At 50.9% G+C, this 14,938-nt stretch overlaps 1 protein-coding gene across 1 annotated transcript in view; it reads right to left on the bottom strand.

The window, feature by feature from the left end:
• Positions 1-14,938, bottom strand: part of ZFHX3 (zinc finger homeobox 3) — an 87,075-nt gene that overhangs the window by 42,650 nt on the left and 29,487 nt on the right. Inside the window, 2 exon segments of the mRNA XM_081336037.1 lie at positions 1,278-1,774; positions 5,435-8,043. Coding sequence (XP_081192163.1) covers positions 1,278-1,774; positions 5,435-7,997 — 3,060 coding nt within the window. The 5' untranslated portion in view covers positions 7,998-8,043.

Raw genomic sequence — 14,938 nt, forward strand, 5'->3', positions numbered from 1 at the left:
GTGTGGTACCCGGAAGCCAGGGAGCAGCAGGAAAAAAGGGGAATGACGGGGTGGCCTGTCCCCCTGGCAAGCCTGCCGCTCTCTCACCCGGTCAGCGTCTGGAGAGAAGCAAGAGCTGGATTACACCGTTAGCTGGACTCTAAACTGATTAGGAAAGTGCCAGAAGGAATGAGTTTAGCGGAGGAGAGGAATGCCCCAAGGGCCTCCGCCAAGGAGAGGGGCTGGGGCCAAGGAACCTACCGGGCCAGGTCCCATCCCAGGCCAGTCTGCTGCTCACCACGCCACAGGCAGACAGTGCCAAGCAGGGCTGCCCCACAGAAAGAAAAGGGGCAGTTGCATCCAGAGCCACCTCCTTGCTCCCATCAAGAAGCAGGAACAAACCAGCAGGTGAATCCTCTGGTGACACAAGGGAGGGGCTCCGGGACCCCCTCACCCCGGCTCACAGAAGACGCACACAGGCTCATCGTCCTCAGAGGAGAGGCCTGCCTTGGCTTTCAAAAGCGAGCCTGCCTCTGGGGGTGGGGTGGGGGGCTGGGCTCCAGAGCCAGAGGCCGCCTCTGGAGTGGATGGGCTAGAAAGCAGGAGTGCAGGAGGCTGAGGCCCGGAAGACGACGTGTCTGGGGAGCAAGGCTGCTGCTTAGATTTATCGCAGGAGGTGCCCGATTGTTCATACTAAAGCCATTACGGGATGATTAGAGAAAAAGGTGAAGCTCTGAGTCCAGGGAAAATCAATATAGGCGTCTGGAGCAATTCTGCCACACCAGTGAAAGGACTCTTCACAGCAGGCAGGCAGGCAGGCAGGCCGGGGCAGGGGGGGGAGCTGCAGCCAGACCCAGTGGACGAGGGAGAGTGTTGCCCTCCAATGGCCCTAATCGGCCTTGGGGGCGGCAGTGACCTAGACGGGCCCAGTGCCCCTCCCGAGGGCCTTGCAGCCCTGCCTTGAGCGAGGCAGCCTGGGAGACGGAGGATGAAATGAGGTTAGGCTGGCAGGGCTACCCAGGCCAGGCAACCCTCTGGCTTGCTGTGCTGCACGTGCAAACGGCCATACTAATCTGGACTGCGCTGTTTGTCCCACCGGCACTCACTTGCTGCTGCCTTCTGTCCATCCCCATAGTCTGCAGAGACTGGAGAGAGTCCAAGCAGCCCACCCCGCCACCAGTGCCCGGAGCCAGGACGTGGTCCAAGGGCCTCAGTAGGCAAGGGTGAGGAGTGGCACCTGCTGGCTGGAGCCCACCACCAGGAGCATCTGTCCTGTCCCCCCCCCCCCCCCGCCTCACCTTGTACAGCTTCAGGCTAGCCTCGTGCCTGGAATTGCTGGTGTGAAGGCGCAGCTTCTCCAGGCTGTTGGTGTAATAGTCACAGGCGTTGCACTTTAAGTGCACCGGATTCCCGATTGCCACACACTTGAGGCGCCACTCGTTGGCCTTGCCACCTTCCTTGATGTGCGCCACCAGCTGGTACTTCTGCAGGTGCTTCTCGGTCTTGCAGTGCAGCTGGAAGTTGGCCTTGAGCTGTGTGCTGTAATGGCACAGCTTGCACTGGTAGGCCTCCCCCATGGCCCCCTTCCATTCCTCCTCAGGCAGGCCCCGCTCAGCGTTCAGGTGCAGCCCCAAAAGGTCCAAGGTGTCAGTGGTGAACTTGTTGCACACAGAGCACTGGAATAGCTTCAGGGAGGGGTCGCTGGTCTGGGTGAAGGTCTCTCCCAGGTTCATGAGCTCCTCGGACACCAGCTGCCCTCCCCCGAGCCGTGGGTCCAGAGGGATCTCTCCCCCCACTGTGCAGAGAGAGAAGGAAGTCAGTCAGAGAGGCTCCCACACCCACTTCTAGTGGACTCTCGGCTCTCAGCTCCAGTGCAGGAGCCTGGCCTGGCTGGAGCATGAATGGGTATCTCCCCACGTGGACTCGGCTTTCCCACCACAATGTAACCCATGAGCTTATGAAGGGTACGCCTGCCCCACACGCTCAGAACTTTGCTGGGAAGCAGGATCTCTGAAGTCCACAAGGCTGCGGGGTGGGCTAAGGCTTGGGCTCAGGAGCCGAGACTACGCTGGCTTTACTCTAATCGGGAAAGTGTGGTAAGAGTTTCCAAAGGGAACAAATAAATGTGAAACCAGAATAGCTGGAGTCATTTCAAAAATACCAAGGCGCTGTGTAGCACTTTCAGACTAGTATCGCCATCTCTTCTTGCATTTCTCTTGGCCCCAGGGTTGCCTGTTAACATTCCACCCCGTGGGGCTATTCAGCATCTCCTGTGGACGTGGCCCACGCAAACACGCCACGTAGTACAGGATGCCTGTTGTTCTGTTCTGTGTGATCATGCTGACATCCCCACATCTCTTCAAGTTCAGTTAATAGCATTTGTTTACTACACAGTTTCTCTTTTGGTTTTCCTTCTATTCCTATTTTCCCATCTAACAAGGATCATAGTAGATTAAACACATGATGAAGCACTTTGCCATTTTCTTCCTCAGAGATATTCTCATTGCTTTTTGGACAGGCATCAAGGCATCCATCCTCTTGATACTGCATAAATTAGAACTGCAATTCCCCAATTGTGGGAAATAATAGCCCTACTGCTGACCACTGCTGTGGTGGCTTTCATCTGGATTCCTGAGCTAAGCAGGCTGAGCTAAGCCTACAGCCTCTCCCAGACGGAGGGCTCCATGGGAGACAGACATCAGGTTTCTTGAGCAGGAAAGCAACTCCTGAAGTCATCCGAGGCTACAGCGTGCAATTTTCTCCCAAACCTTTCCCATTTCTCAGCCTCACCAGGTGAAACCTATGGCGGTCTTTGAACCAGAGATTTCCACAGCAAAAGGGTGAAATTATGCTTTGATGCGAACCAACTATCGCAGGCTCTGGAGAAAAGGCAGCCTCTTTGGAGTGGGGCACAGAGATGGGGAAGTGGCATCAGACCCAGGCCACCATGGACCACCAAAGCAAAACTGGTGCCAACTAAGGGGCAGAATCTCCTCCATGCTGGGGCATTGGGCTTCCCTGGCACCGGGAAGACAGGAGCAGGCTGCCAAGTGAAGGATAAAACAGAAAGCAGCCCCAGCAAACCCTCCCCCCCCAGAAGAGGATGGCTCCTCCCCATCTTTCCAGGGGGCAGCCTCCTCCTTCCCTGGACAGCCCTCGGATGACCCTGAAAGAAAACCTCCCAAGCGAAGCACCGTTTGTGCATGGTTCCAGGGGCCTCCTGGGGTCTGATGCACACATATGTCCCCCCCCCCCCGCCCCCTGCTTCCAATCGGGAAAACGAATGCCTGAGTTCAGGGGGGGAATCCCTTCCTCTCCTCGCCAGCCTTCTGCAGCGCCTCCTGGAATATGGGACATCCTTCTGTTCTCCCTCTCCAGGGAGCCCTGGCCTCCACCTTAGCAAAGGTTGCCACCATTGGCTGGAATTGTCCAAGAGGCTAGGACAAGGGAGCTTCTTTAAGAAAGGGCAAGGCAGCTTCCTGACTGTCCTCTCTTCTCCAAGGAAGGGATCTCGAGATTTCAAGCTCAGGAAGGGAAAACGAAAGGCTCGCAGACCTCAGGACCCATGCCTTGTCCCCTGCCAGCCTCAGAACAGGGACTCCATTACCCAGGAGAAGCAAGTTCCTTTATCCCCGGTGCAACTCTGGCAGGCTGCAGGATGAAGGAGGATCATGGGGTGTCATCTACCCCCACATGAAAGCCCGATTTCCCAAACTGGAATGGGGCCAATGCGATGAGTGAGCTCGAGGCACCCCCAGGCTCTCCCACACAGCCCAGCCAGCCTGTTCTCCAGAGAGGAGAATGGAAGGGAAGTGGGGAGGTTTTCCCCACGGCGTGAAGAGCTTCATCTTTGTCTATGGAGCTTCTCAGTCCTCCAGGTCATGATTATCCCAAAGGTGCTTTTTCACAAGGTAAGTGGACTTCTTGTTTTTCTTTGAAGGTGTTTTACTTCTCATCCAAGAAGCTTCTTCAATTTTGACTGAATGGTGGGGAATGGAAGGATTTATACTCTTGCAAATAGTTGATCATTTGCATTTTTGTAGAGAGTCATTGAGGTCACCTGAAGGTTTAACTGTCAGCAGTTCCAAGAAGGTTCCACACCTATTTGCACTACTCAGGTGACCCTGACGACAGATAAATCTCCAGGTGGCCCCAACAACTCTCTAGGTAAAGGTAAAGGTTCCCCCGCACATGCATGCTAGTCGTTTCTGACTCTACGGGCTGGTGCTCATCTCCGTTTCAAAGAGCCAGCGCTTGTCCGAGGACGTCTCCGTGGTCATGTGGCTGGCATGACTAGACGCAAATGACCACCTGTCTGCAAGGAGTATAAATCTTTCCATTCCCCACCATCCTGTCAGAGCTGAAGAAACTTCTTGGATGAGAAGTGAAACGTCTTCAAAGAAAAACAAGAAAGTCCAGTTACCTTCTGAAAAAAGTACGTTTGGGATAGCCTCATCTTTGCAGACCAGGTTTCAAAACTGCACATCCACAGGAAACACCATCTGTGGTACAGCACAATTTGCATAGGAACATGACACCACTGGATCCTTCAATGGACACTCGGTCTCTTCTGAAGCAGTGAAGTCTCTTAATCAAAAAGTTTCAACAAAATTCCTTGCTATATGCACAATGACAAATGTGCACTTTTTTCTAGCCATGAAATTAAACAACTCTGATCAGCTCTGTAATTAGGGGAACGCTTTCACTCAAGGCTACTGAAAGCAGTTGAAGCAAGTTCATCTCAAGTTGGAAACAGCCTTCCCTGGACCAGTTGTCACGCTGAATTACAAAATTAAATGCAGGCATTGCCAGTAATGAGTTCCTGCTAAGGAACTGGCCCTGTTATACACGGGAGAATCCCACCCTCTTAAACCTGCAAAAGAGCTGCTGCTGCTGCTGCCTCCGCCTTGGGCCACAGCAGAAGTTTCCCTTTCTCCCCAACTCTGGAGGGCCAACCAGCCTGGAGAGGTCCAGGCCAAGCAAGTCTGCCACCACTACCATCCCGTTGCCACCAGCACAACCACCGCAGCAAGGAAGGCTTGGCTGGCCAAGAGGGTGACTGAGTGGATGCTGGCAACTCTGAGCCAGGCGAAGCTAGCAATTAGGCACAGGGGGTCCACTGCCTTTCTGCATTTCCAGAAGACCCTCACCCCTCTCATTGACCTCTAATGGCACAGACTTAGAAGGGTCTTGTGCTTTTGGCTTACGGTAAGAGCCTGCATGCAGAGGAAGCCCCGTCTCTCCTTCTCCCCTGGCCCCAGCAGCTGAAACTCCTTCAGGTATAACCGCTGTCCCAGCCCAGAAGGAAACCCAAGAGCCAAGGGGCCTTGTCACTGTCCCATGCCCACACGGGCAACTCCCTACTAGGCAGGTGCTGCCGGAGGGCTGGACAGAAAGACAGCCCCTTCCTCTCCAATTACACCAAAAAGCACCTGCACAAGGCAGGCCATCTCACCGAGGGATGGGGCCACGGAGGTCATGGTGTTGGTGGGCTCCGCTTGGAAATTGCTGCCTGCCAGGAACTGGGTCTCGGAGGCTGGGCTGCTGTCCATCTTCAGGTTCTGAGCCAAGTAGCACTGGTAGAGCTCAGCCTCAGCGGGCAGGCTGCCTAGGCCCAGGTGGCGTCTGGGCTGCACCTGGCTCACGTTCTGCTGGAGCAGCACCATGTTGTGCATGTGCTTCTCACTGGTCATGTGGATGCGGAGGTTCCTGGCCACGTTGGTCTCGTAGTCGCACACCTCACATCGCCAGGTGGCTTTACTTTTTGGTTTGGTGGGGGAGGGGGCCCCACAACCACCACCAATATTGGCGGTGGCTGCTGTGGCCACAGCCACAGTCCCCGCCGCGTGGCTGAAGACTTGCTCCCCGCTGCCGTTCTGCAGGTTCTGCATGTTGTTGAGATGCTTGTCTGACTGCATGTGGATGCTGAGATTACCTTTGGTCGTGGTCGAGTAGTTGCAGACCTCGCAGCGGAAAGGCTTGTAGCCACAGGTGTAGCTCTCACCGCGGGCGAGCCGAGGGTGTAGCTGGCCCGACTGGCAGAAGGCGCATGCCCCTCCCGGCTCTGGGTGCTTCTCCTTCATGTGGGCCTCCAGTGTCTGCTGGTACTTGTAGTGCCAGTTGCACTTGGGGCACTTGAGGGTCTTGCAGGAGTTGCGCGAGTGCATCATGGTCATGTGGCCCCCCAGGGAGCGCGAGGACCCCAGGACAGTGTCACACTTGGGGCACTCCACCCCACCCCCCAGCTCGCAGAGGGGTCCCCCGTGCTGGTGGTGGGAGGCGCAGAGCCCATCCTCCCCCTCAAGGCTCTCGTTTGGTTCCAGGGGATCGTCTCTGTTGGCACTTTCCTCCCCCAAGTCACTATTAAAGCTCAAACAACTCCTCCTGTTTGCACCGTCAAAGGGAAAGGAAGCAGCAGCAGGAGAACCAGAAGCAGCTGAGGCCCTCGACCCTGCCTGAAGCACGCTAGGCATTAAGGGAGATATGCTTTGGTTTGAGAGAGCAAGGTCCTTCGGGCTGCTGCCACTGCTTGCCCCTGACCTGGTCTCAGAGGTGGCAGGAAGTTTCTCCTCTGGATCCTCCCCCAGCCTGTGTGGAAACAGCCCTTTGCTACCCCCGCCAGCCCCCTCCTCCTCCCCCTCCTCCCCAGCTGATTCTGCCTTCGCCAAGCAGCTGTCCTGCCCGTCGCTGCCGGCCCTCCCTGGGCCTTTCTCTTCAGAGGCAGAGGGCCTGGAGGTGGGGGCAGCCAGGGGAACTGAGGTAATTGGCGTCTTCCGAGCTGAGCTTGTCAGCCCCCCCAGGTTTAAGAGGCCCCCCGGGGCTAAGAGGTCTGCTGTCTGGGGCTGTTCGCTTGTGCTGGCAACTCCAATCTGGGAGACCCCCTCCCCTTCCACACGAATCCCACTGAATTTGCCATAGAAACTGTGTCCGGGGCTTATGAGGTCAGTTGCGGAAACTAAAGGGTGTGAAAAGTTTTTGTTTTTTGGTTCCAGAAAGCTTACAAGGGGCTCCTTGTCTTTGCCTATCCCTTGGATGATCGCGGAGATGTTCTTATTGCTAAGAATTTTCCGCTCCTCCTCGCTCAGAGTTATCCGATGATCGTGCACCGCATGGGTCACAAACGAGCGGACGAAGCCAAAGGAGAGCTTGCACAAGAAACACATCAGGATGGGCTTCCTCTTCCCGTAGAGTACAAAGCTATCAAATTTGGACATGTCCACATTGTTGGGGACATCTTTGGATACGCAGGAACTTTTGGCAGAACCGTCGCTGTTCAGGTAATCCCTGTTGCTTCTGTGGCGCACATCAAAGACACGGAAGCTGTGCAGGACAGGGCTGACCCCCACCAGGGTGGAGGTGCTGGGAAAGGCCTCATCTGGGCCCTCAAACCACTTCCCAAAGGAGGAGGCGATGTGGAAAGTGTTGATGATCTGCGGATAGACCTGAGGCACAGCCACAGCAGACTCCCCTGGCTTGGCTCCTGTGCTGGGGAGAGCAGAGTTCGCCAGGAGGGGCAGGAGCCCCCCACCGCCTTGACTCAGCTGACTGAGGTTTTCCACAATGTATGCTGAGCCATCTGGTTGGTAGATGATTTCTCCAGCCAGGTTCTCAATATCGCTCTCCTCCCCCAATTCCTCCTCCTCCTCCTCCTCTTCCTCCTCTTCCTCCTCCTCGCCAGTGTCGCTCCTGCAGTCCTCTTGCAGGGAGAGCAGAGGATGGGCACTGGGACAGGGGGGCTCCATGTAGGTCTGTAAGCTGGCAAATGAGGCCGTGCATTCGTTACAGCTGTCCTCCTTGTTGCTGGGCTCAGGGCTGCAAGCAGAGGCCGCCGAACTTCCTGGCGAATGCTCACAGAAGGGAGCCCGCTCGTTGCCTAGCTGGCCCGCTGCCGTGGACCTCGTGTCACCAGGTGCGGTGGGGAGATGGTGAGCACTGCCAAACTCAGTCCACTGCTGGTGCTGAGGTCCAGTGTCTCCAAGGTCCTTGCCCAGGATGACTGGCAAATCACAGCCTTCCATCGTTAGCCCTGCAGTCAGCGTTCATCGCACCTGGCACAACTGGGGCCTAAAAGCGGGCAGGGGGAAAGACAAAGAAAGAAGCTTGTCAACCAGGCCTGGCCACTCCCCGCGCCCAGCCCACTCTGCCCCCAAAAGCAACTCGTTTGCCCCAATGCCAGCTTTTGGCAAGAGATCACCAGGGACCCAGAAAGGGAGGGTACAAAAGGAAGTGTACACTCTCCATTTCCTGCAAAAAGGCCCCCACCCTCCTTCAGAGCCTCTCCAGAGCTAGCTCAAGAATGGCTCTAATCTGTTGGTCAAGACATCCTCCATTCAGTGATTCTGTCACCCAGCAAGTGTTTCCTCCCTGCCTCCCAAGGGGGGCATCTAAAAGGTTCTACTGAAGTCCCCAGCCCTGACTAGCCCCACGGTGCTTCAGGTACCTTCAGCCATGCAGAGATCCAAGGAGGAGGTACACACACTGATTTGAGCTCTGCAGAGAGATAGAAAAGGCCTCCCGGAACCAGCCCTGGCCCTGGTCCTACACTCTCAAGCTCCATTAGGTTCACAGGATACCAGCTGGGGCAGGGCTAGGACCGAATGGGCCTAGTCCAGCTGGAGAAGCGAGGAGGCCAGAGGCGGCCCTCTGCTCAACAGCCATGAGCCTGCAAGAGGCAACAGAGGGGGGGGAGAACGGGTGAGGGCTACCCACTGCCCCATCTTGCCTTGCATTGCCCACTAGGAGCAGGGGAGCAGGATAATGCATGTCCTGCTGGAGGCAAAGGCAGAGGGGGGATGGCAACAATGAGCCCTCCCACTTGGAGAGCTACTTAATGGTTTGAGGGGTTTTTTTCTTCAATGGCTTTTCACTTACATTTTTGCTACTTCTTCATAGTGCTTCTGTGTGTATATCTGTGTACACACACAGCCATGTAGACACACACACTTTTCATCTATGTGCGAGTGACAAGATGTGAAGCCGAGGGCCCAAGACTGCTTCCCGGCACAGCTGAGGCCACGGAGGCCTGACTGACAGGCTGGACAAGTCGGCTGGCAGGGCGGGGGAGGCAGGGGAGGGGGTTAACCGCCTGATTGCAAAATCAATGTCATAAATGCTTGGTAAGTTACAGGAACAAGCAGGAAGAGAAGGCCGCGATTGATAAAGGGCTGTGGCTTTGATGCTGCACTGGGGACTTGTTTATTGACAGCCAGGCCGATCTTCCCTGCAGGCCAGGCCAGGCCAGGGCAGTCAAGCCAGCAAATGCTTTCCAATTAATTGGGGCTCTCTGGCCGCCCTCCCTGCTCTGTCAGGGCCAGGCAAAGCCCTCCAGTCACCAGCCAGAGCCTGACTGCCAGCAACACTCCACCCCCCCCACCAACCTGCACCCAGGATTACACCAAGGGGATCCAGCCTCTCGACCAAGCCCCAGCCCTGGACTCCAGATCCCATGCATTGTTCCGGGCATCCCCCGCTCCCCCCCCGCTGCAGTCGTTAAGGAAAGGTAGCTCTTACTCAAGAAGGCAGGTCGATCGGCACACTGTCTGTAAACATGTTTCCCGTAAAATCAATGATGTTCAGTTAGAGAGCATCGAGACTGGGAGCCCCCCAGCCCTCCGCCCTGCTCCTGCTTGGCAGCACCCTCTTATCCCAAAGCTGCTCCTCCCCACCCCGCCGTGGCACTCCTGCAATAAGGTCCTTTTGCTCAGGGCTATCCAGTTCTCTGGTGGCTCCTGGATGAGAACTGAAGGGCCATTTCCAGCTAGGACCAGAACAGGAGCCGAGAGAGAATCCGCAGCACCAAAGGCAGCAACAATGCCAAGCAGATTCACTCTTTTATTGTTGAATTTAAACCCTGCCTTTCTGTTTATTCCAAAACTCAAGGCAGATTGCAATAAAAAATACAAAGTATAAAACTGAACAAAACATAAATATGATTAATACGTATGTTTAAAAAATCAATTTGGTCCAAACCAACATTAAAATTAAAACCAGTAATTACAATAATTAAATTATTGTTTTATATATCATATGACATATATGATTGATTGCATAGATTATTAGACTGGATTTGGCATTCTTCTCTGCCTATTGAATCCTTTTCAAGGATCTAGGATTAATGGTTTAATGGCATTAAAGGTATCATTGAGGCAGGATGTAAGTTGTTCCAATTAAAACTATTTTTTGCAATTGACTGAGGCCAATTTTGTCTTTATTTTTAACATCTGCATATTTGCAATGGGTAAACAATTTTCCTTCCAGTAGACCTCCAGTTGCTGGTCGTGGTTGCTCAGCCAACCGTCCTGAGTTCTTTAGCCAGGAACACCTCACAGCTAACTGGTCAGGGAGCTTCCTTCAAGAGGAGTCTTACTGCTGCCCCAAATTCATACAGAGGAAGACAATAATGTTGGAAGGTTCTGCAGTCCAGACCAGCTGAAGGGCCAAAGGAAAGAAATCAGCCCAAGTCAACCCAGCCTGAAGCAGCAGCAAAGCCCATCTCTGGCAGGTAGAAAACAGGTTGGCTGCTGTCATGTCATGAACAACCGAGGCTCAGCTACAGGAGGCTCCTGTGGGCAACCTCCTGATCTTGACATCCCCCCAAAAAGAGGCACCAAACAAATCCAGGTTTTAAGAGAAAGCAGAGCTCCTTCTTTCCCTGCCCCAGACCTCCCAGAGTTTCCAAACCAACATGCTTCTCTCTCTGGTTAAGTAAAGGTGATCAACTGATCCTCGAAGCCAATACTAAACCAATCCATGGAAGGATACAAATTGTTCAAGAGAAATAATGTACAAAAAGAGGATGGGGAGTTGCACTGTATGTAAGAGAACACTACATATCTACAAAAATGCATGTGATCAAAGATAAAATCCCTCCAGAATGTATATGGGTCAATATAAAAGGGGGGAAAAGTGACATTGCCATAGGCCACCCAACCAATCAGAAGAAAAGGTGAACCCTTTGTCAACCAGTGAACAAATGTGTGTAGGAAGCATGCCACAGTAGTAATGGGAGATTTCAACTATCCAGATATCAACTGGGAGACCAACTCTGCAGTGAGTGGGAGAACAAACAGATTCCTAACCAACCTAACCAACAACTTTGTCATCCAAAAGGTAGAGGAGGGAACCAGAAGTAAAGCTAAACTGGACCTAATTCTTACTAATAGAGAAGAAGTGATAGAGGGAGTTGAAATTGCTGGAACCTTGGGTGAAAGTGACCATGTCATATTGGAATTCAAAATAATGCAAACGCAGGCAATACAAACTAATCCAACCAGTGTCTTAAACTTCAAAAGAGCTGATGTTAATAAACTCAGAGAGAACCTAGGAAAGATTCCATGGATGAAAATCCTAAAGGGGAAAACAACTCAAGAAGTATGGGAAACTCTGAAAAATGTGATCATAAAAGCCCAGTCCAGCACAATACCACTGAAAAAGAAAAACAAGAAATTCAAGAAGAAACCAGCCTGTCTGCACAAAGATCTCTGACAAATTGAATGACAAAAAGAGCAAGTACAAAAAATGGAAAGAGGGACAAATAACTGAGGCTGATTATCAGCAGACAGCCAGAATATGCAAAGATGAAGTCAGGTAAGCAAAGGCTCAGAATGAACAAAGACTTGCAACAGAAATCAAGGACAGTAAAAAAAAGTTTCTTTCAACATATTAATAACAAGAAAAAAGTCAAGGAAACTGTAGGTGCACTAAAGAGGGCAAGGAAATAACAGACAGTAGGGAGAAAGCAGAGCTGCTTAACTCATTCTTTGCATCAGTCTTCACACAAAAAGAAATCATAGCCCAACATACCAAAAAAACTACTGCAAAAGACAAATTAGAAATAAAAATTAAAATAAGCAAGAAAATGGTAAGAGAACACCTATCCGACCTTGATGAATATAAATCACCGGGACATGACAGATTTCACCCCAGAATTTTGAAGGAGCTGGCAGATGTTATCTCAGAACCATTGCACCATATCTTTCAAAAATCCTGGAGCACCGGGGAAGTACCTGAGGATTGGAAAAGGGTTGATGTGGTTCCCATCTTCAAGAAAGGGGGGAAAAACAGACCCAGGAAACTACAGACCAATCAGTCTAACATCAATACCTGGGAAGATCCTGGAACAGATAATCAAAAAACAGATCTGCGAACAACTAGAAGCAAGCAAAGTTATAACTAGTAGCCAGCATGGGTTTGTTAAAAATAGATCATGCCAAACCAATCTTATTTCATTCTTTGATAAAGTGACGAAATTAGTAGACCAGCGAAATGCCATTGACATAGTAGTCTTAGATTTCAGTAAGGCATTTGACAAAGTATACCACAACCTACTTCTTGGCAAACTAGAAAGAGGCTGACAAAATTGTACTCAACAAGTAGTCCTCAATGATACTACATCCTCATGGAGAGAAGTAAGCAGTGGGGTACCATAAAGCTCCGTCTTAGGCCCACTACTCTTCAATATCTTCATAAATGACTTAGATGAGGGAATAGAAGGGGAACTAATCAAATTTGCAGATGACGCTAAACTAGCAGGAATAGCCAATACCCCAGAAGACAAGCTCAGGATCCAAAAAAGATCTTGACAAACTTGAACAATGGGCCCTATCCAACAAAATGAACTTTAATGTGGAGAAAAGCAAAGTTTTACATTTAGGCAGAAAAAAAATCAAAGGTATAAGTACAGGGTATGCGAGACCTGGCTCAAAAACAGTAACTGTGAGAGGGACCTTAGAGTCCTAATGGATGATCACTTGAATGTGAGCCAGCCGTGTGCAGCAGCAGCCAAAAAAGCTAATAGAATCCTGGGTAGTATAAACAGAGGCACAGAATCAAGATCACGTGAAGTATTAGTACCGCTTTATAAAACCCTAATAAGACCACACCTGGAATACTGCAGCCAATTTTGGTCACCATACTACAAAAAAGATGTTGAGACTTTGGAAAAAATTCGGAGAAGAGCAACTTAGATGATCAAAGGCCTGGAGACTAAAACATATGAAGAACGGCTGCAGGAATTGGGTTTGGCTAGTCCAGGGGTAGGCAACCTCGGCTCTTTTATGACTCATGGACTTCAACTCCCAGAATTCTTGAGTCAGCTATGCTGACTCAGGAATTCTGGGAGTTGAAGTCCATGAGTCATAAAAGAGCCGAGGTTGCCTACCCCTGGGCTAGTCTAAAGAAAGAAGAAATAGGGGTGACATGATAGCAGTATTCCAGTATTTGAGGGGCTGCCACAAAGAAGAGGGGGTCAAATTATTCTCCAAAGCACCAGGACAAAGTAGAACAAGAAACAATGGTTGGAAACTGATCAGAGAAGCAACCTGGAATTAAGGAGAAACTTACAAACAGTGAGGGCAACTAACCAGTGGAACAACTTGCCTTCAGAAATTGTGGGAGCACCATCACTGGAGATTTTTAAGAAGAGACTAGACAGTCACTTGTCTGGAATGGTATAAGGTTCTCCTGCTTGAGCAGGGGGCTGGACTTTAGAAGACCTCCATGGTCCCTTCTAGCTCTACTCTATTCTCTTCTGCTCAGAAGCAAGCTGTTTGGGAGGCAGTGCGAATGGAGCTGTGTCTATTAACACATGAAGTAACTCATAATTGGTATACCTGCCATCTGAACTAATAAAAATTGCAAATAAGCCAAGAGATCTTCCAGAGAAATGTAAATCCCTCCCTGACCTTGAGGCCACCTGCCTAGATAAGTAACCAATAAGATATTTGTGGACAAGGAAAGTGGGAAGCCGCTATGGAGACCCAGGTGGCCGTGGTACCCGGGCAGTTAATTCATTTGTGTCTCCCTGCCCCCAATCCAAAACAGAACATACCTACTCTGATCACTAGTTTGTCAACATCTGGAACAACGGACTCAACTATGGAATTTGCATGCTGCAGTTATTCTCCCTGGTTCTTTGCACCTTTTAGAGAGGAACTGGAAGGATCCATGCTGCTTGGAGAATGAAAAAAAAACAGAATTGCATTGTTTGGAAAACTGGGAAGGAGAGTCAAGAAAAGACACGTTATGGCAAATTCCTGTGACCAGGGACACCAATCAAGAACCCAAGGTGGCCCATTTTCCATCAGCAGGAATTTGGGATAACTAGCAAAAGGACATGGGATCAATTCTATAGGCTTACAACTGAGATAAATATGATCTAGCGGGAGATACAATTTTAGACTGTGTTATGAATAAAACATAAAATCATAGGAAGTAACTGTTCCACTATATTCTGATTCCTTCAGACTCAGCTTCCACTTCTGGGTCCACTTCTAGATGTGAACGTAAAGCTAGACCCAGATACCAACAATAAGGATAGTTGGAAAATTAAAAGCTCTGAAAGCCAGACTGAGAAAGCTGGGTATGCTTAGCCTTGACAACGGAAGACTGGAAAGGGAATCAAGACCTCGTATCTCCTGCTAAGTGCCAGGCACAAAACAATGGATTTAAATTAGTGGAAGGCAGGTTAGGACTGAGTGTTAGGAAATTTATGAGCTTCAGTTTCCTTTTGATAAGGCAACAATCAACTCCTCTCCACAGAAGTAGAGAGAGGTGGACAGCCCCTCTCCCAGGAAGGCTTGAACTTGAATTCCTGCTGGGCAGTTGGATTCAATGCCCCTTCAAATTCTAGGATACTACTCATGATTGGGTTGCATTTATCTTTTTCTTCAGTAAGAAGCAACAATTTCAGTCAACTGGAAATTGGAAGCAAAGGGAAGAAAAATTCAATGCCAACAGAAGTGAATAACTCAGGATTGAACTGAGGAGTCCTCGATGCCCTCTGAATTTGTTTGCTTGCAGATGTTTCATTACCCAACTACCTAACATCATTGGTACTCAGTGCACTGCACTGATGATGAACCATCCATGCAAACAACCAGCTCTGGCCAAGCCCAGCAGATGGGAGCTGCACAAAAGAAATTCCCCAGCTGCAAGCAACCTAGGATGGAGCAAGGATGCC

This window comes from Vipera berus, assembly GCF_964194415.1.
Source record: "Vipera berus genome assembly, chromosome: 10".
In the NCBI taxonomy this organism is placed as follows: domain Eukaryota; kingdom Metazoa; phylum Chordata; class Lepidosauria; order Squamata; family Viperidae; genus Vipera; species Vipera berus.